Source organism: Oryx dammah, unplaced genomic scaffold, assembly GCF_014754425.2.
Source record: "Oryx dammah isolate SB20612 unplaced genomic scaffold, SCBI_Odam_1.1 HiC_scaffold_2, whole genome shotgun sequence".
NCBI lineage: Eukaryota > Metazoa > Chordata > Mammalia > Artiodactyla > Bovidae > Oryx > Oryx dammah.
The window spans coordinates 73,784,035-73,805,660 of NW_024070186.1; the positions used below are offsets into that span (position 1 = coordinate 73,784,035).

The 21,626-nt window shown below is 46.3% G+C and overlaps 1 protein-coding gene across 1 annotated transcript; it reads left to right on the top strand.

Annotated features, from left to right (window-relative positions):
* Positions 1 to 363: 363 nt before the first annotated feature.
* Positions 364 to 9,038, top strand: ABCF3 (ATP binding cassette subfamily F member 3). Its single transcript, XM_040252005.1, has 21 exons — positions 364 to 523; positions 758 to 905; positions 1,045 to 1,124; positions 1,606 to 1,652; positions 1,819 to 1,916; positions 2,014 to 2,136; positions 2,316 to 2,582; positions 2,903 to 2,983; positions 3,072 to 3,131; positions 3,229 to 3,285; positions 3,398 to 3,420; positions 3,531 to 3,586; positions 3,700 to 3,900; positions 4,000 to 4,076; positions 6,095 to 6,139; positions 6,221 to 6,353; positions 6,771 to 6,859; positions 6,962 to 7,053; positions 7,229 to 7,361; positions 7,497 to 7,584; positions 7,674 to 9,038. Exons 1-21 carry the CDS (start codon positions 451 to 453, stop codon positions 7,830 to 7,832), a joined length of 2,130 nt encoding a protein of 709 aa, XP_040107939.1. The 5' UTR covers positions 364 to 450; the 3' UTR covers positions 7,833 to 9,038.
* The last annotated feature ends 12,588 nt before the right edge of the window (positions 9,039 to 21,626 follow it).

Below are 21,626 nucleotides of genomic sequence, written 5' to 3' on the forward strand. Positions count from 1 at the left end.
CGGGCTCCAAAATGGACAAGCACGCAGCGGCTGACGCGCCTCTGGGGAGCATGTAGAATCTAGCAAGGCCAACGTGCTTTATCGACCGCCCTTCTCGGGAGGTTCCCTTCATGGCCTGATAAACCGCGAGCTTCCCTGCACCCCGCCCTCGCCCCCTGCAGGATCTCCACCTCCCAGAAGTCTGTGAGAACCGTACATGTGGCTAATTCAGTGAGGAAGAGTCGCGCAAGCGCAGAGACTGCGTCTCGGCGGAGACTCTGAGCGGCGCTTGCGTACGGTACCGCCAGCTCCGTTCGGCCCTCCCACCGGGTTCTGCGCACTCCGCGCCTTTCTTACGTCACCGTTTCGCATGCGCTTTGGAAGGAAGGGCGAGCTTTCGGGGGAACCGGTAGGGGGCGGGCCTTGACCGGGGTCTCACAGCGACTGCGCGGACGGGAGCCCGACTGGAACATGGCGACTTGCGCTGAAATCCTGCGGAGCGAGTTCCCCGAAATTGATGGACAGGTCTTCGACTACGTGACTGGTGAGCAGAACCGAATCAACGCGCTGGGGATGCCGAAGTGGAAGTCAGGGCGGGGGGAAGTACTAAGGCAGATCAGTGGCGGGGACCGCCGCTAGGCCTCTCCTCTGTGTGACCTCTTGTCCCGAGGACCAGTTGGGTCTGGAGCCCGGACTGGGGCCGCAGTACGGGGACCAAAACTACTTGTATGTCCACCTTGCCTGGTCTCTTCCTCGTGTCTTGACACGCCCTCCCTAGGCGTCTTGCACAGCGGCAGTGCGGACTTCGAGTCTGTGGATGACCTGGTGGAAGCTGTGGGAGAACTGTTGCAGGAGGTGTCCGGGGACAGCAAGGATGACGCGGGCATCAGGGCCGTGTGCCAGCGCATGTACAACACTCTGCGCCTGTACGTGCTAGGGCAGGGGGATTCGAGGGGAGATGGGAGAGCGGACGGTCAGGTGACAAGACGTGGGAGAAGACGGTCTGATGGCTATAGAGCTTTTTCCTGCTCTTCTAACCCATTGCTTTTTATCCCTACCCTCAAGGGCGGAACCACAGACCCAAGGAAGCAGCCAGGTGCTACTAGACGCCCCCATCCAGTTGTCAAAGATAACAGAGAACTACGGTGAGAGAGAGGGAAGATTGAACTAGCTGCCCTACGTCCTCCACCCCTTAGCCATCTGCGCTCTGGGGCTCAGGACTCTTGGTACCTCTTTTCCACAGGACAAGGTTGTAGGAGTTAGTTGATGTCTTTACTGAGGGCAAATGAGCCATTAATAAAGGGATTAAGATTGGGGAGGTCTCCAAGCTCTTGGGTGTGGTAGGACCCATGGGTCTTGGAGCTGGACAGATTTAGGTTCACTTCCCAATTTTGCAGCTTACTAACCTACTGCATGATCTTGTAAGAGTTGCTTAACTGCTCTTAGCTGCTGTATCCTTAATCTGTGAGTTGAGTTTTTAAGTGTTGAGAGAATTGATACCTATCTCCAGGATTTGTAAAGCTTTCTTTTAAATATATGGGTCTGTGTCTGATTCATGTTAGTCACTGAAAATGTTAGTTTCCATTCCCTTAGGGAGAAGGTGACTGCTTTTCTTATCGCTTACAGACTGTGGCACCAAACTTCCAGGCCTACTAAAGAGGGAACAGTCCTCGGTGAGGAGGGAGAGGAAGAAGAAAGGGAGGGGTCTGTGTCTCTGGTGGGGGTGAGAGTTGACTGTTTCTAAGTATTGGCGTATCTTCCTGGAGCATTTCTGATTGACTTTCCCTGAGTCCTTGAGCCTACACCATAGGATGAAATGCATTATGTTTGGACCCTTAGACGGTGAATGCAAAGAAGCTAGAGAAAGCTGAGGCTCGATTGAAGGCAAAGCAGGAGAAGCGCTCAGAGAAGGACACACTCAAGACCAGCAACCCTCTGTGAGTTAGTGAAAAGGGCTGAGAAGAGAGCAGAGCAGTCCCTATTGAGATGGAAGCTCCTTGGGAGTGCTAAAAGCCATCCATTTCTCCCTTTAAGAGTCTTGGAAGAGGCATCAGCCAGCCAGGCAGGCAGCCGAAAGGAAAGTCGGTTGGAATCATCTGGAAAGAACAAATCCTACGATGTGCGAATTGAGAACTTTGATGTGTCTTTTGGCGATAGGTGAGGGAGTGGTGGTGGGGGAGTGGGGCTGACGGGTTGGTTTTTTTTTTTTTTTTTTAACAGTTAAAGGAGAATTTGGAGCGGTGAAATGGGGCTAAAAATAGTTAGGTTTCTTTTGATAAATTTGCTGTGCAGCTGTCTCTAGAGCCCTCTTTGTCATCTTCCTGCTATCCGTGCAGGGTACTGCTGGCTGGAGCAGATGTGAACCTCGCATGGGGCCGCCGCTATGGCCTGGTGGGTCGGAATGGGCTGGGGAAGACGACGCTGCTGAAGATGCTGGCCACCAGGAGCCTGCGGGTCCCAGCCCACATTTCCCTACTGCATGTGGAGCAAGAGGTTGCTGGAGACGACACCCCTGCCCTGCAGAGTGTGCTGGAGAGTGACACGGTTCGAGAAGACCTGCTGCGTCGGGAGCGGGAGCTCAATGCCCAGATTGCCGCTGGCAGGTGAGGGCTCCCTGGGACAGACTGACCAGCAGCAGCCGTGCTTCGCAGAGTGCCTGCCATGCTGGCACAATCCGCCATTCAACTACCCATCCTAGTAAGCAGCAGGGCTTAGAGTTTGGCTCGGTGGAGCTGTGCATTCCTTGTTCCTGGCATGGTGCCCATTGCCCTCACTGCTGTGAGCAAGTCCTTCCTGCGTTCTGTTCCTGTCCCAGCAACAGTGCAGCCAGTAGCCTGCTTTGGAACTGTCCTGAGGTGCAGGATAAAGTAGTAAACTTCTCCCGCTCAGCCTGATAGCTCTTCCCCCCCCCCCCCATTCCTAGGGCTGAGGGCTCACAAGCTGCACAGCTGGCAGAAATCTATGCCAAGTTGGAGGAGATCGAGGCTGACAAAGCACCTGCCAGGTATTTAAAATTCCTTTCCTTCCTTCAGATTTTATCTTTCCTTTCTGTTACCTGTTCCAATCAGGTTCTTTCATTTATTCACTCCTAGAGCATCAGTTATTCTTGCTGGGCTTGGCTTTACCCCCAAAATGCAGCAGCAGCCCACCCGGTGAGTGGCCCCTACCATTCTTGGCTCTGAACACTGTTGGCCGTGCCTCTGCCTCTTCTCGTGAACACTCGCCCCTGATGCAGCTCTGTCTCTTTAGGGAGTTCTCAGGTGGCTGGAGGATGAGACTGGCCCTGGCCCGGGCTCTGTTTGCTAGGTGAGTCCCCTGGACCTGTATGTGGATACTGTGGAGGATGAGCTTGGCTCTTGGGAGGTGGCAACAAGTCGCTGACCTGAAACCTCAAACCATGCATTCTTCTTTCCCATAGGCCAGATTTGCTGCTGTTAGATGGTGAGTTTGAAATGCAGCACCCTGACTTTGGGGTGCAGAAGGGTGGCGTTGTCCAAGTTTCCAGTTCTCCAGCCCTTCAATCCCAAACATGTCTTCCCCTGCTTTTTCAGAACCCACTAACATGCTGGATGTAAGGGCCATCCTGTGGCTGGAGAATTATCTGCAGGTGAGTGCTTCCAGGTGTGGAGCAGGTCTGGGGAGCGTCTGCCTCCAAGGCCTCTGGGGTTTGGGAGCTGATTGCCCTCCCAAACTGGGCCTGCCATCCTGTGACCCCCTCAGACGTGGCCCTCCACAATCCTGGTCGTCTCCCATGACCGCAACTTCCTGAATGCCATAGCCACAGACATCATCCACCTGCACAGCCAGCGGCTGGATGGTTACCGGGGAGACTTTGAGACCTTCATCAAGAGCAAGCAGGAGCGACTGCTCAATCAGCAGCGTGAATATGAGGCCCAGCAACAGTATCGCCAGCATATCCAGGTGGGAGAGCAGGCAGGACTGGGGACCCGCTCCATCCCACGTGTACTAGAGTCATAGGGGGTGAGGGAGCTAAACATGCCTGAACTTGTCCACCTGCAGGTTTTTATTGACCGTTTTCGCTACAATGCCAACAGAGCCTCCCAAGTGCAGAGCAAACTCAAGATGCTGGAGAAACTGTGAGTACAATGTCCCTGACCGGGCCCTGACTCCTCTCGTTTTGTAGGGAATGCCTACAATTCTCATCTTACCCTCCCCTTTTAGATCTCTCCCTTTCCTACAAATCAACTTTAACTTCCTGCAGAAAGGCCTGCAGGGAAGGCCTTCTATTCTATTCTATTACTACTCTTGGAGAGCTCATCTTGCCCCCAGACCTTGGCAACCATAAGTCTACTTTCAGTCTGTATATATTTGGTAATTCTGGACATTTCATATAGACAGATTTGTCCCTGTGATCTTTTTTTTATGTCTGGCTTCTTTAGCATAATGTCATGTTTTTGAAGTTCATCATGTAGCCTGGATTAGTACTTTACTCCTTTTCCTGGCCAGATAATATTTCATTGTACAGTTACTCCACATTTTGTTTAATGATTCATCAGGTGGTAGACATTCGGATTGTTTCCCATTTGGGGCTGTTAGGAATAATGATGCTGCTATGAACAAGTTTTTGTGTGGACATATGTTTTCTATTCTCTTCATTACATAGCTAGGAGTGGAATTGCTAGGTTATGTAATAATTCTATGTTTAAGATTTTGAGGGATTGCCAAACTTTTTTTAACAGCAGCTGCACCATTTTACATTCCTACCAGCAGTATATGAGGATTCCAATTTCTCCACCTCTTTGCCAGCATTTATTATCTGTCTTTTGAAGTTTAGCCCTCCTAGTAGATGTGAAGTAATACCTCTTTGAAATCGTGATTTGTATTTCCCTTGTTACTAATGATGTTGAGCTTTGGAGGCATTTTTTATTGAAGTATAGTTGATGTGCAGTATTATATGTTTCAAGTGTACAACGTAGTGATTCACAATTTTTAAGACCATGTTCCATTTATACTTACTATGAAATATTGACTATATTCTCTGTGTTGTGTAATAAATATATCATTGTAGTTTAATCCTTTACCCTAGTCTTACCCCTCCCTCCCTCTCCTCCACCCACTGGTAACCACTGGTTTATTCTCTATGTCTGTGAATCTGTTTTTTTAGATTTTATTTTTTTAGATTCCACATATAAGCGATATCATACAGTATTTCTTTTTTTCTGACTGATTTCACTTAGCATAGTCTTCAAGTCCATTTATCTTGTTACAAATGGCAAAATTTCATTCTGTTTTTATGGCTGAGTTGTTGTTCAGTCACTAAGTCGTGTCCAACTCTTTGCGACCCCAGGGACTGCAGCACCCCAGGCTTCTCTGTCCTTCACTGTCTCCCAGAGTTTGCTCAAATTGATGTTCGTGAGTTGTTGACGCTATCTAACCATCTCATCCTCTACTGCCCCCTTCTCCTGTTGGCCTTCAGTGTTTCCCTGCATCAGGGTCTTTTCCGATGGATCGGCTTTTTGCATGAGGTGGCCAAAGTATTGGAGCTTCAGCCTCAGCATCAGTCCTTCCAGTGAATATTCAGGCTTGATTTCCCTTAGGATTGACTGGTTTGATCTCAAAAGATTCTCAAAAGTCTTCTCTAACACCAGAGTTCAAAAGTATTAGTTCTTTGATGCTCAGCCTGTTTTATGATCCAACTCTCACATTCATACATGACTACTGGAAAAACCATAGCTTTGACTATACAGACCTTTGTCAACACATTGTATATGTGTGTGTATATGTATATCCATTCATCTGTGGATGGATGGACACTTAGGTTGTTTCTTTGTCTTGGCTATTGTAAATAATATAGCTGTAAACACAAGGATTCATGTATCTTTTCCAATCAGTATTTTTTTTTTTCGGTTATATACCCAAAAGAGTACTGGAAGTTTAATCTTGAAGCAACATTTCTAGACATACAGGTGGTAGGGGAGCTTAAAATGGTAAGGCTTAGGATCTTGTGACATTGAAACATATAGTGTATTAACTGGGAGAACAAAAAGCTACCCCCCAAAAAAACCTCTATTCTTTTCAGCATATGTGTTACTTGTATGATAAGAACAAATCCATTTTTTAAAGAACAAATCTAGTCTGTCTCCTCTTTCCTCAGACCAGAGCTGAAACCTGTGGATAAGGAGCTGGAGGTAGTGATGAAGTGAGTGCTGGGTCAGAGGGGCAGGTGGGGAAGCTCTTGTTTCTGGGGCTGCCCTCAGGCTCATCACCCCACCTCCTGCAGATTCCCCGATGGATTTGAGAAGTTCTCACCACCAGTCCTGCAACTGGATGAGGTGGACTTCTACTACGACCCAAAACACATCATCTTCAGCCGTCTCTCCGTCTCTGCCGATCTTGAATCCCGCATCTGTGTGGTATGGCTGCTATCTCTGTTCTGTGAGCTGGGACTGAACTTTGTCTTATTGGTCTCAGCTCTGAGTGTCCTCCTAACTGTGGAACATAGAGGAGATAGCATGGCTCAGGGTCAGACTTGGGATGCTAACTCTGCCATTTCTTAGCTTGGTTACTAAACAGACTCCTCATTCTTAAAAGAGAGATGACATCCAACTAACTCTACAGTTGGGAGAATTAATTCCCTTGCACTTAGTGGGTACGTGGGTATTGGTCCCCTTCACGGCTTTACTGTTTACTTCATTTTTCTCTATAGTTCTTAAAAAAAATTTTTTTTTAGTTGTTGGAGTCACTGGGACTACCTTGGATCTATTCTCATCTCCTCTGCTTCTGTATCCCACTCAGGGATGCTCTTTATATACTCATGTGTCTTCTTACAGGTTGGGGAGAATGGGGCTGGAAAGTCTACCATGCTGAAGTTGCTTATGGGGGACCTGACACCTGTTCGGGGCATCAGACATGCTCACAGGTGGGGCCCACACCTCCGCTTTCCAACCCCTCCTGTGCTGTAGCTACACTGCTTTATGGTCATTGCTTTCCATCCCCTCTCCACCTTCCCATCTGTCTGCAGGAATCTGAAGATTGGCTATTTCAGCCAGCACCACGTGGAGCAGCTGGACCTGAATGTCAGTGCTGTGGAACTGCTAGCACGCAAGTTCCCTGGTGCGTTAGGGATTTGAGCTGAGGAAAGAGGGCTGGGCCTGACGCCTCCCCCTAGGCTTACCTTCGGTTGCTGAGTCTGGGTGTAAGGATGTGAGCATTGGGGGTGGGGCTGGGTGGATGGTGAAGGGAGGGAGTTGGGCCTGAAACCCACACGGTGGGGTGGGGCCTATTGCAGGACGTCCTGAGGAGGAGTACCGTCACCAGCTGGGCCGGTATGGCATCTCTGGAGAACTGGCCGTGCGCCCTGTTGCCAGTTTGTCTGGGGGCCAGAAGAGCAGGGTGGCCTTTGCTCAGATGACCATGCCCTGGTGAGCCGCCTTGACTAGAGCTTTGCACTCCACTTTCCCCTCTTGCCCAGTGGAAAATGATTGTCTTGACTTGGTATCAGAACTCATTTTCTCCCAGCCCCCTAACTTCCCACCTTTCTGGGTTCTGCCTTCCAGTCCCAACTTCTACATTCTGGATGAACCCACAAACCACCTGGATATGGAGACCATTGAGGCTCTGGGCCGTGCTCTCAACAACTTCAGGGTGAGTGTACCTTCACGCTGCCCACTTCTGCCTGGGCCTCAGCACGCCTTTGGGCCCCTCTGAGAGCCCCACGGTCTCCTGTCTTGCAGGGTGGTGTGATTCTGGTGTCCCATGACGAGCGCTTCATCCGGTTGGTGTGCCGGGAGCTGTGGGTGTGTGAAGGAGGCGGCGTCACCCGGGTTGAGGGGGGATTTGATCAGTACCGAGCTCTTCTCCAGGAACAGTTCCGCCGTGAGGGCTTTCTCTAGGGCCATGAGGCTGAGGACTGTGCCCAGGACATGGACTGTCTTTCAGACACCTGGGCCACCATGTAGGCGGCCATCTCCTGCCACGAACTTCTTGGGGACAGCCTTATTCATAAATCTCTCTTTTTGACTGGAGCATCCTCTGCGCAACCCGGGAGCCCCACCTAAGGGTCTTTGAGGACTGGTCCTCCAAGGGGAAGGGAGTAGGGGGGCTGCCCTCTAGGACTCTAGACCCCTCCCACTGCCCCAGCTGCGACTGGGCTCTGATGGCCGCTGTGTAAATTAAATATCCCTGCATCTCCCTTGCTCACTCTGCTGCTCCTGGTGCAGGGCTGCAGTGTTTGCCCATGATTAAGGGGTGCAGTCTCTCTGATTTGGCATTTTCCTGTGACATTTGTGTCTGTCATGTGGAGGAGGCCGTGGAAGCATCAGTGTTGCCCCTGGTGGGGATGTCATTAAAGCTGCTGGGGGTCGACCTTGCAGTGGACCAAGCTTATAATGAAGAGCAGTGTATTCCATCACTGCAGAGCTGTGCTCTCCAGCCGAGGCTTAGCTGAAGGGGTCTGGGTTCTGCTGTCTCAGCCCCACTGCTTGAGTGAGTAAGCTGATTCTGCAACCTGGCCTCAGACGTGGTTTGCCAACTGCTTTCTCCAGTGATCTCTGGCCTAGGCTCACTCTGCTTCTCCGAATTCGACCCTTTGGGGCCAAAGAGAAAAGTGAGAAACTGTCCCCATTTTGCTTGAGTGGTTTTTTGTTCCTTATTTTTTCTCTTAACCATGTAGGAGAGGCCTGGGAAGTAGGAAATTGAGAATGGGGTCTAAGGCAAAGAAAAAGAACATCTTGGTTTCAAATTAACCAGTGTTTAAATGGGGAGAGGGAGTTGTTTAACAGTAGTAGTATGATTTATAAGTAGTATTTCCTGGATACTCAGCCACTGTATGTAATTGTTGTACAGAAGACACTAAAATTGCTTTCCTCTTAATGACTGGAGAAACCAGCATCAACAGAGGGAACTTGTCGGCTTCGTGGAGAATTGTCATCACAAAGTTCAACCAAGGAATCTTAACCCAGCCACTGTGGGTCCTTGATACAGGTCGCTGGGGAGGATACACCTGTCTGGGGGTAAAGGAGAATAAAGCTGGAAGGCTCTGCACCAGTGGACTGCTGCGCAGCCAGCAGGGAGGGTCACTAAATCTTCCCGCTTCCTCAGCCCCTGTCTCAGGAGTCCTCAAGAGGTGGTGTTCTAGGCTTGTCTGTGACCACATGCATCCTCACAGTTCCAAGGACCACAGGCCCTATCACTCTCTTCCAACCTCAGACCTGCACGTGGGCCAGTTGGGGCCATCCGGGGTAGGGTCTGTGCCTCCCTATTCGTCAGCCCTTCACCCCTCACCAGCTTGTCTGTATCTGAGTTTTCCCAATTCTTTAGAGAAATGCCACCGAAGCTTCAGTGCCAGAGTGCTGCTTTGGAGATGGCTGTGTGTGTGGAGAGCAGTGGAATTGGATCTGTGATCAGATCCTGGCACTATTACTGGTAATAGAAGGGCTCACCTATATTAGCTGGGTAGCCATGGCAAGTCGACCTTTGTACACCTCCTTGGGGTCTACATAAGCACTCAGAGTGATTCCTCTGTGTCCAGTCTATGGTTTGGAGGGCCATCATAAGAAAAAGCAGTACATTTTTTCTGAGTGACTCTAGAGTAGACAGGTTTGGGTTCAAAGGAAGGAAATTTTAACAACTCAAACTGCCTTCTTATAGTTCCTGAACTCTGGAACTGTTCAGCCCCACGGCTATATAAAGAAGGACTCTTTCAAATAGGAGGCAGCATTAGATGGCCTCTAGGCTGGCTCCCAGTTTTATGATTCTATTAAATAAGAGCCTGTATGTGTGACAGTACAGACCTACACTGCAGGCCTTCAGAAAATTAAGATGAGTGAATTGCAGCAGTTGAGAAAGACCCTACAATAAGTGTGTAAGGTGAATTTGGGGGGATTGGGGTCATTTGGGAGTTGGGTAGAAAATTCAGGCAGCGTCAGCCTGCTCTCCCAAGAAACAGAGCAGAGAGAAGGGAGGAATCTGACACAAGAAAGCGCCCCCTTCCACTCCAGAGAGCCTTTCCAACTTCTGCCCCTGGGAGGCTGGTTCTTCCACCAGAGCCTTAACAGTCAGGAGCCGGCCAGGTTGAAAGGCCTCTGCAGTCCTGGCCTCCCTGCTTTTGCTGGCCTTACCACACTCACCAGTGCCTCAGGCAGCCTTGCTGGTGGCCTGTGGGAGGGGGGACCAGAGGGATCATAGATCCTTCCAAACAAGTCTACACAGCAATTGAAGGTACCAGTCAGTTGTTTATTTCAACATTGGAATTGCTGTCAAGATTTGTGGGATGTAGACAACTTTAGGTACATTCTCACTGGTTTCCAGGCAAATGTAAGCCAAGAAGGGACCATTTACCCTCACTGGCCATTCTCCAGCCTAGTTTGTCATTTAGAACCTAACATCCTACTAAGAAGGCTTCCTTGGTAGCTCAGCTGGTAAAGAATCTGCCTGCAATGTAGGAGACCCTATTTCGATTCCTGGGCCGGAACAATCCCCTAGAGAACGGATAGGCTACCCACTCCAGTATTCTTGGGCTTCCTTGTTAGTTCAGATGGTGAAGAATTTGCAGTGCAGGAGACCTGGGTTCAATCCCTGGGTTGGGAAGATCCCTTGGAGGAGGGCATGGCAACCCACTCCAGTATTCTTGCTTGGAGAATCCCCATGGACAGAGGAGCCTGGCAGGCTACAGTCCATGGGGTCGCAAAGAGTCGGACACAACTGAGCGACTAAGCACAGCACAGCAGCAGCATCCAACCAAGAGCCGCCTTCCAGGCCTGGGTCAGGCTCACCCTCAGATGGCAAACCAAACAACACCAACATCAGAGCACTATGGCTTGTCACCAGCCTGAGTGTGTAGACTGGATGTCAGAGTCCGGGAAATCCCACAGGCTAGCAGGGTGGGCCCCAAACCTGGCTGAACCTGGAATGATGGATTCCCCTCAACCTGGGCTTCAGTGCACGTTATGTGTCCTTCACTGTAAGCTCCTTGCTATTAGCCTTGTGGTTCCCACTTGCCTGGGTATCTTTGAAGGCCAGACCCTGGCTTGCTCATCTTTGCATCTTCTGTCCCTGTCACAGTTTGGGTTCCCTGGGAAGCAGCTTGAAGAGATTGGAATGTTTATTAGTGCAGTGCTCCAGATTGAGCAGAGGGAGAAGCTGAGCTACAATGCAGGCCCAGTGAAGGCCTCAGTCAATCCCACATTCTGGAGCTGGCAAGGGGTTCTGAGTTGAGGCAATGGGTCCAGCCTTATTCCACCGAATTGAACAGTCTGAGTGCTGGCTGCCACTGGAAGGAGTGATGAGGACATTGGAAGAGGACATTTCATCAGATGAGGCAGTTACCCTTAAGAGGTGATAGCTGAGGACTCACTGCCATCGGTGTTCAGCAGCCAGTGTGCCAAGTCTTTTATTCCGGAAGCTCATCACAGCAACCACTCCCATGCCCAGCATGTAAAGAAGTGCTCAGTAAAAATGCTTGAGCGAACTTCCTTGGCAGTCCAGTAGTTAAGACTGTTTCTACTGCAGGGGGTGTGGGTTTGATCCCTTGTTGGGGAACTAAGACCCCACATGCAAAAGCTTGAGAAGTGAATATTTGGGGGAAATTGAGAAAAAGTAGGGAATGACATTGGAGAAGGAGAGCTTCCAGCCCTAAAGCCACAGGGTCAGAGCGGCAGAGGTAGAGGTGGAGAGGCAAGGGCTTGTGGGCTCTGCCAGAGTGAGGAAGGGCTCCTTTTTCTGGGCCAGAGCCTTGATATGAAAGCTTTGGGACATGATATTATGGAGGTGAATTTTTGTTTTCAAATGTCTCCTTGTCTTCTTTAAAAAGAATTAAGAAAATGATAAGTAATTGTTATTGAGCTCTTGTTATGTACCTGGCACTGTAGTTGCTTTATCTACACTAAATCCTCACAACCCCCCTCACTGGCGCAGTTGTCCCCTTTTTTATAGATGAGGAAATGGAGTTGACATAGTGGGAGGATACAGGATCTTCTGGCTCCAGAGCACAGCTCTGAGTGGCCACACTGCTCTACTGCTCAGCTCCTAGTGTGACATGCTGAATAGTGAGAATTTATTAATTCTGTCACTTAAAACTCATCATTAATTGCATGGGATGGGAAGTGAGGGGTTTGAAGATGCTTCTCTCCGGAGAGCAAGCTGATGCGAAAGGAATAGCTCGCACAATGGCTGACACAATCTAAGTGCTCGGTGATTTGTTCATTAAGTGATTCAAAACGTGTGGTATAGTGGAAAAGTCATGCACTGGGATGACTCTCCCACTGACTGCATGTGTGCTAAGTCACTTCAGTCATGTCCAACTCTGCAACCCTATGGGCTGTAGCCCGCCAAGTGCTTCAGTCCTTGGGATTCTCCAGGCAAGAATACTGGAGTGGGTTGTCATTTCCTCCTGCAAGGGATCTTCCTGAGCCAGGGATCAAACCTGCTGCTCTTGTATCTCCTGCACTGGCAGGTGGGTTCTTTACCACTAGCACTACCTGGGAAGTGATGCACCACTGACTGCATCTTAGGCAAATCAACATCTCCGGAGTAAATTATCCTTATCCATAAAACGGGCATAATGCAGTTTATCTTGCCTGTTTCATGGGTAGGAGAAAGGGTTAAATTAGATAAGTTCCTGTGTAAATGGAATAATTTTTTTTAATAAACTGTAAAATGTCATGGATCCAGAGGGTGTCATTTCATGGGAGGAGTGAGAAGACAGCACCCTGGAGCCTCCTCTGGAGACAGGCAGACTCTCACGAGCACAGACAAGCACTCCAGGCCATCATCAAGATGATGGCCCCAGGAGGGCCACCCCACAGTCCTCATCTGCTAAACCAAAAATCAGAAAGCCTGAATGCAGGAGCACAGTGTGAAACTCTGCCTGGAACCCACTGAGTTGCATGGGGAGAGGCAGAAAACACCATGCAATTTCAGCCCATACTAATAATACGTGTAAGTCATACCCTGTTGGTAATTCTAGGTTTTTCTTTATGTTAAATAAATGGGTGGTTTGGAAGTGACTTCTGCTGTACTGTATAAAGGGAGACCTTTGAAACCCTAAATTAAAATAAATATTTGTCAACCCATGCTACAGCATTTTTAACACCAAGGAATGCTTTCACAAATGTTCTCATTCAGTCTTGTCTCCTCAGTAATCTTGTTATATGTGACTCTTGCTGAGTTACTCCCATTTTATAGAACAGAAGCTTAAAGCAGAGAGATGTTACATGTCTTGCTTAGGTTCAGATACCTCTGTGCCTGCAGAGATGGGGTGGTAACCGAGGTATCCAGGTCTCCAGCCTTCTCACATCTTTCGGATTGGCTGTTCTCAACTTTGCTCTACAGCTATTCATACAGCGAGTGATGTCTTATCATGCATGCCGGTGAGTATGCCCAGGGTCATGTGCCCTCCTGTCCTTTTAGGAAAATATTTTGAACCCGAAATGAGGAGGACCAGCTATGACCTTATTTTAATTTGCTTTAAAGTTGTAAATTAGGGAGCAAGCTCTGGAGTCAGAACTACATTCAAGTCTGGATCCTATTATCTAATAGCTCTGTGACCTTGTCAAATTAAGCTTCTCTGTGCCTCAGTTTCCTCATCTATCAAATGAGAATAATAGTCCTTACAGGACTTCCTGGTGGTCCAGTGGTTGAGAATCTGTCTGCCAGTGCAGGGCACAAGGGTTTGGTCCCTAGTCTGGGAAGATCCCACATGTCATGGAGGTACTAAACCTGTGCGCCACAACTACTGAGCCTGTGCTACACTGAGCACACAGCCTGTGTGCTGCAGCTACAGAAACCCCCGTGCCTAGAGCCTGTGCTCTACAGCTAGAAAAGCCGCCTCAGTGAGAAGCCCACGCACCACAATGAAGAGCACTTGCCACAACCAGAGAGAGCCCGTGGGCAACGTCAAAGACCCAGCACAGCCAAAAATAATTAAAATTTTTTTAAAATGGTCCTTACATTGTAGGGTTATGGTGACTATTAGATAATATAGGCAAAACTCTAATATGTTGCAGGCAGATTCTTTATTCCTTGAGCCACCAGGGAAGCCCTCCATAATGGTTAGCCATTATGATGATTATTAGTTGCGACCTTCACTGCTTTACTGAGTTTTAGTGAAATGTTGCTTACAGTGTCCTACAGCTAAAATCCACTGTGTTTGGTCATGGTGCTTCAGTCAAAAAGACAGGTACCCATGCCTCCTATTTTGTGTCCTTGAACCTAGAAGGACCTTTTCTTGGATTCTTCTTCCACTGAATAAATATTTTCTTTGGATTATTCTGCACACACACATGCCCCTCTCGTTCTGAATGTTCTGTATTCAGTTTGTTCCCTTACTCAATACTTTGCTCCAGGTTCGTGACTCCCCATCAGTGTAGGAGTCTAGGGTTGTTGTTGGGTTTTTTTTTTTTTTTTTTTTTGACTGATTGAGACCTTTTAGCATAGTCATTCTGAACCTCTCACCACCACCAAGGATTTCTCCCTCTTTCTTCTGCATGAACTCTACCGTGCGGTACACTCAACTTGGGGGTAGAGTTATCTTTGTGTAAAGCTAGTAAGAGTCAACAAACAATGGTTGAGATGTAGAAGCCATTCAAGAGTTGGCACGTTGTGGTTTGCTGGTATGTGTGTTTCAGGGTTGGGGGCACATTTAAGAACCATCAGGTTGATGAGTGTACATTTAGCCAAGGAAGAACACAAGTGATTTGAAGAGCACATTAAATATTCAAATCAAGAATGCCAGAACCCTGCAATGGACAGACCAAAAATTGCTCAGTGGGGGTCCCCAGACCTGCCTGAGAAGAAGCAGACTCTATCTTTTGGCTCATCCCTCTGGCAGGTCTTGTCCTTCACAGACATTGAATGTCTTAGTCTGTCAGCTTGACACCACAGGACTCTGAGCTCCATTCACTAACTCCCCCACTCCATTCCAACTTTATCTGGTTTCTTTGGCTTGTGACTTAGTTTGCGTGACCCTTCTCACCCAGAGAGGATGTACTAACCAGAAAAAATGGATTTTCAGGGCCCCTGTTGACTGCGTTTCTAGTGATAAGTTAATCAACTGACACCTGGTTTATACATCAGTCTCTTCTAAGTTTTGGTAGTGTGAGGCAGAAACGCTTGGCTTGATCCAACAATGATAATAGTTTATTGGGCACTATGTTCCAAGCTTTATTCTAATCACTTTATATGAATTAACTTGTTTTATCCTCACAACAAACTAATAAAGGCATGGATTGTCTGCATTTTATAAGCGAGTAAATGGAAATCCAGAAATGCTTTAAAAAACAAAACTAAATTAAACTTGCCTAGGTCTACCCAGCTCCTGAGTCTCTGAGCTGGGGTTTGCCCCAAGGTCAGAATGGGCCCAATGCTTCAGCTTGCCCACTCTAGCACAGCAAGACACCCGACCATGTTGGCGTTCAGATCTGAGTGATAAGGAGCAGCTCTGTGCTATGAGGACCTCAGCAGGTACTGAGGCCCTAGGGTAGCCACACCTGCCAACCCACCTGGAGCTTAACATTGCATTTGGAAAAAATTTTATTTATGAAACAAACCTAGTTTGTTAAACAATAATTTTCCCTTTAAAATTTAATCAAAGACCGGACTTCCCTGGTGGTCCAGGGGCTAGGACTCTTCACTCGCAATGCAAGGGGCCCAGGTTCAGTCCCTGGTCAGGGAGCTAGATTCCACATGCTGCAACTAAGACACTGTTCAGCCAAATAAATATTTTTTAAAATTTAATCAAAGACATAATATGGTACTAATAACAGTTTCTGATAAGCCTTTAGTAATCATACTTGCTGACCCGAGTTATTTCATTCCAGCCCCAAGAAAGAAATACTGTTTAATTTAGCTTGGACACCCTTCAGTGATAAATCAAGGTAGACAGTGCCAGGAAAATAAACATAAATTAGAACAGTTCCTGATAAATGGAGAAGGAGCAACATAGTCTGTCTCAAAGGAACTTTCTTTTTTTACTTACTTTTTTTCTTTTTCTTCTTTCTGTATGAAAACCCTTTCCTCGAAATAATCTCTCATAATGTACTCTGCATATAAGTTAAATAAACAGGCTGACAATATATAGCCTTGAAGTACTCCTTTCCCAATTTGGAACCAGTCTGTTATTCCATGTCCAGTTCTGTTGCCTCTTGACCTGATACAGATTTCTCAGGAGGCAGGTCAGGTGGTCTGGTATTCCCATCTCTTAAAGAATTTTCCACAGTTTATTGTGATCCACACAGTCAAAGTGCTCCACACTTCACTGTAGTCAATAAAGCAGAAGTAGATTTTTTCTGGAACTCTCTTGCTTTTTCGATGCTCTGACGGATGTTGGCAATATGATCTCTGATTCCTCTGCCCTTTGCAAATCCAGCTTGAAGTTCATGTACTGTTGAAGCCTGACTTGGAGAATTTTGAGCATTACTTTGCTAGCGTGTGAGATGAGTACAATTGTGCGGTAGTTTGAACATTCTTTGGCGTTTCCTTTCTTTGGGATTGGAATGAAAACTGACCTTTTCCAGTCCTGCGGCCACTGCTGACCTTTCCAAATTTGCTGGCATATTGAGTGCAGCACTTTCACAGCATCATCTTTCAGGATTTGAAATAGCTCAACTGGAATTCCATCACCTCCACTAGCTTTGTTCATAGTGATGCTTCCTAAGGTCCACTTGACTTCACATTCCAGGATGTCTGGCTCTAAATAGGTGATCACACCATTGTGGTTATCTGGGTCATGAAGATCTTTTTTGTACTGTTCTTCTGTGTATTCTTGCCACCTCTTCTTAATAGCTAATGCTTCTGTTAGGTCCTAACCATTTCTGTCCTTTATTGTGCCCATCTTTAAGAGATCTGTAGTCTTTCCCAATTCTATTGTTTTCCTCTATTTCTTTGCATTGATCACTGAGGAAGGCTTTCTTATCTCTCCTTGCTATTCTTTGGAACTCTGCATTCAAATGGGTATATCTTTCCTTTTCTCCTTTGCCTTTAGTTTCTCTTCTTTTCTCAGCAATTTGTAAGGCCTCCTCAGACAACCATTTTGCCTTTTTGCATTTCTTTTTCTTGGGGATGATCTTGATCGCTGCCTCCTGTACAATGTCACAAACCTCTGCCCATAGTTCTTAAGGCACTGTGGCAGCCCTTAACTCTCTCCTTAGTGTCTTTCATTAAACAGAAATCCTTAATTTTGTAACATTTTATTTTATAGTAATTTCAGACTTGGAGAAAAGTTGCAAAATGCAACGAAGAATTCTGCTCTTTCCTTCAGCTGGATTCCTAAATTGTAACACTTTGCCACATTCTCTGTGTTGGGTGTACGTATGTATTTTTTCCTAAACCATTTATGAGTAAGCTGTAGACATAATGTTCCTTTATTTCTAAGTACCCAATATGTTGTTTTCTAAAAACAAGGACTTTACTTACATAACCACAGTATAATTAGCAAAATTGGGAAATAAACTTTGATATAGTAATATTATCTAGAGATTAGATACTAATTTATCCAATGTTGCCATATATATCAACAATTTCCTTTATATAAAAAGAAAAAAATATATGTTTGATTCAGGATCACACATTGCATTCAGCTGACCTATCTCTTTAGCCTCCTTCAGTCTGAAACAGTTCTGTAATCTTTCTCTATCTTTCATAACCTTAACATTTTGGAAGAGTACAGAATATTCATTTTGAGAATGTCCCTCAGTTTGGGCTAGTCTGGTGTTTCCTTGTGATTAGATTCAGGCTGTGCATTTTTGGCAGGAATATCACAGAAGTGAGGCTGTACCTTCTCAGTACATCTTATCAGGAGGCATGTGATGTCAATTTGTCCCATTACTGGTGATGTTAACTTTGATTACTTGGTTAAGGTGGTGTCTGCCAGGTTTCTATGCTTCAAATTGCTATTTTCCCCTCTGTAATTAATAAGTATCTTGTGGAGAAGAAGTACTTAATTTTTGTATAATCAAAATTAATGTTTTGCAGCAGTGATTTGTTCTTTTGAAATGTTTTAGTCCTTCCCTACCACCCCTAGGTAACATTGTTTTTCTATTAATTGTATAGTTTTATTTTTCTTATTTATGTTGTGAATGGTCTAGAATTCACTATGTATGTATTGTATATAAACATGGTTTCACCTTTCTCTATATAATGAACCAGTTTTTCCAACATTATCTACCAAAGAACCTATCCTTTCTTCAATGATGATGATGCCACATTTGTTGCATTTTAACTGAAGCAACTTAACATGCACACATATTCTCATTTATATCATGTCACACACATGGGTCAGGTTCTCGATGCTAACACTAGCATACTGGTTTGATTACTGCAGTCTTATAGTATGTCTTGGTATCTGGTAGGGTAAGCTGACCTCTCTCTTCAGACAAAATCTGAAGGCAATCTGCTAGAGAATGCCCTCTTGCTGGAGGTCAGCCTTTTTGTTCTATTCAGGCCTTCAACTGATTGGGTCAGGCCCACCTACATTATGGGCCTCCCTGGTAGCTCAGCTGGAAGAGAATCTGCCTGCAATACAGGAGACCCTGGTTCAATTCCTGGATCGGGAAGATCCCCTGGAGAAAGGATAGGCTACCCATTCCAGTATTCTTGGGCTTCCCTGATGGCTCAGATGGTAGAGTCTGCCTTCAATGCAGGAGGCCTGGGTTCAGTCCCTGGGTTGGAAAGATCCCCTGGAGAAGGGAATGACTACCCACTCCAGTACCCATTCCAGTATTCTAGCCTGGAGGATTCCATGGACAGAGGAACCTGGCAAGCTATAGTCCATGGGATCACAAAGAGTCAGACATGACTGAATGACTAACACACACTACTTACTTATAGTTCACTAACTAAATTTTTTTTCGTTTTTTATTTTATATTACAGTATAGCTAATTAACAATGTTGTGGTTTCAGGTATAGAGCAAACTGATTCAGTTATATACATATATTTGTCTATTCCTTTTCAAATTCTTTCCCATTTAGGTTGTTACATAATATTGAGCAGAGTTCCCTGTGCTATACAATAGGTCCTCGTTCCTTATCCATTTTAAATATAGTGGTGTGTACATGTCCATTCCATACTCCCTAACTATCCCTTCCCTCTTGTAAGTTCATCACTAATTTAAATGTTAATCTCATCCAAACCCATTCTCCAAGTTGACGTACGAACTGCCAGCTAAACACAATGTGTGATCTGGATTCAATAGGAGAAGGGAATATTTTGAAGATCATTTTTACAACAATTAGTGAAATTAGAATATTAACTAGTTTAGACAATAGAACTGTTTTCAATGATAAATTTCCAGAATTTGACAACTATGCTATGTTTATGTAAGAGGGTGCCTTTGTTCTTAAGAAAGATATATTGAACTATTTAGGGTTAAGAAGCACAATGTGAAGAACCTATACTTCAGAAAAATGCTAATCTTGAGATTTTTGTACACTTAAAAAAAATTATTTCCAAATCAGAAGTTAACAAATTAACGGTATGTCAGTGTATGTTTGGTATCTTTCATAAGGAGAAGCATCTGCCACTGTCTTGCTTCCTGGTGTGGCTTCCACCTAACCATACAACAAGAAATATTTTTTGAGGGAATACTAATGAACTAAGCCATCTTCCAATGTGGATTTCAGACAGGGGCTGGGATTTTGGATATTAAGCTTGAGATAGGCTTTGCAGGTGGTGCAGTGGTAAAAGAATCTGCTTGCCAGTGCAGCAGATGTGGGTTTGATCCCTGGGTCGGGAAGATCCCCTAGAGGAGGAAATGGCGACCCACTCCAGTATCCTTGCCTGGAGAATCCCATGGACACAGGAACCTGGCGGGCTATAGTTCACGGGGTCGCGAAGAGTCACACACGACTGAGCATGCACCACACAGGCAGGAAAAAACACTTTTTTTCCACACAGAAGTCTCCTGGAACTCAATATGAGTGTGTAGACCCTTCTGAGGTTTGAGAAAACACATCTACTGGCCCCAAACACAGGGAGGCAGCCCACAAGCATAAGATAACTGAGTTGAGCTTTGCAACAGTGACCTGGATGCAGAGCATTTTCTGAGATGCTTTCCCTTCAAATTTACCCTCTCCCCACCCCATAGCACCACCCTCGATAAAGGTTGTTGGCACTTTTGGCCCTAAGCTGGGCAGTGTTGTCTTGACTTGGGGTGGGGGGAGGGGCAAGTTCAGTCCTCTGTCCTGGGCCAGCTCAGAGGAAAAGCAAAAGCCTACAGGCTAGGTTGGTGGTGGCCAAGGTGAGCAGGTATTCTGGACAGGGACAGTCCGCTGGCAGCCCAGCAGACTGCTTCACACAGAGATTAGAAGATAGGGTCAATTTCAGTAACAGAGTCAGTAAGTTTTCTCATGTTATCCCTCTAACTGAGTCAGCCAACATTTACTGGGCATCCACTGTATGCCAGGGCCCGTGGTAGAAAGAGAGTGAGTCACTCCCAGAGGCTCTCATTGGCTCAAGAGGTGAATGTGAGCTATAGGTTCAACCACTGACCTGTCCCATTCCCTGCTTGGGTCCCGCTGGCTCCCACCTCTGCCCAGTGGCTGGGCACAAGGTCTCCTGTTCTCCACCTGTCCTTTTATTTCTTGAGGTCAGTCAAGACTGATGGGAATTTTCAAAAGGAGGTATATTAAGAGATTTAGGAAATTTAAGTGAATATTAACTAAACTTACTGTGATAATTGTTTTGCAGTATGTAAATATATCAAATCATTGTGCTGGAGGACTTCCCTGGCCTGGTGGCTCAGTGGTAAAGAATCTGACTGCCAATGCAGGAGACAATGGTCCAGTCCCTGGTCGGTGAGAATCCCATATGCTGTGGAGTAACTAAGCCCCTGCATGATAACTACTGAGGTCTGCGTGCCCTAGAGCCCCTGGTCCGCAACAAGAGAAGCCACCCTAACGAGAAGCCCATGTACTGTGACAGAGTAGCCCCCCCACTTGCCACAACTAAAGAAAAGCCCCTGCAGCAATGAAGATGCAGCACAGCCAAAGATACATAACTAAAATTATTTTTAAAAAATCATTGTTGTGCACCTAAAACTAATTCATTGGTATATGTAACTATATCTCTATTTACTTACTTATTTTATTTGTGTGTGTGACTGTGCCGCGAGGCATGCAAGATCTTAGTTCCCTGACCAGGGATCAAACCCATGCCCCCTGCAGTGGAAGCGCAGAGTCTCAACCACTGGACCTTTAGAGAAGTCCCTCAACTTTTTAAAAAATTCAGAATAAAAAGAGATTTAGGGAAAGTCAAAGAGAAATAAACCACAAAATAAACATTAATAAATTTGTATTGTCTGTGGTAGCAACTGTATTGTCTATCACAGTAGTCTGTGGTCTGAGGGCAGACCATCTGAGTTCAACATTCTGGCTCTACTGCTTTATTAGCTTATCATGAACAAGTTACTTGTCTGCATTTTATTTTCCTCACATGTAAGATAGTAATAGTACTTGTCTCGAGCTATTTTCATCATTAAAGGAGGTGACTGATTCATGCGTAGTGCAGTGCTCAGCCAATAGTAATGCTTGACAGATATTAACCTAGAGAAAACAACAACAGCGACAAAGCACTCCTACTTACCTTTTCCTTAGTTCTGACCTCGTTTTTTGGTGAGCTGACCCCCTGCTTCCTCTTCACTGCATAACTCCCACTTAGGATTCCACTTACATGGCTTCCCCGTTCAACCATCAG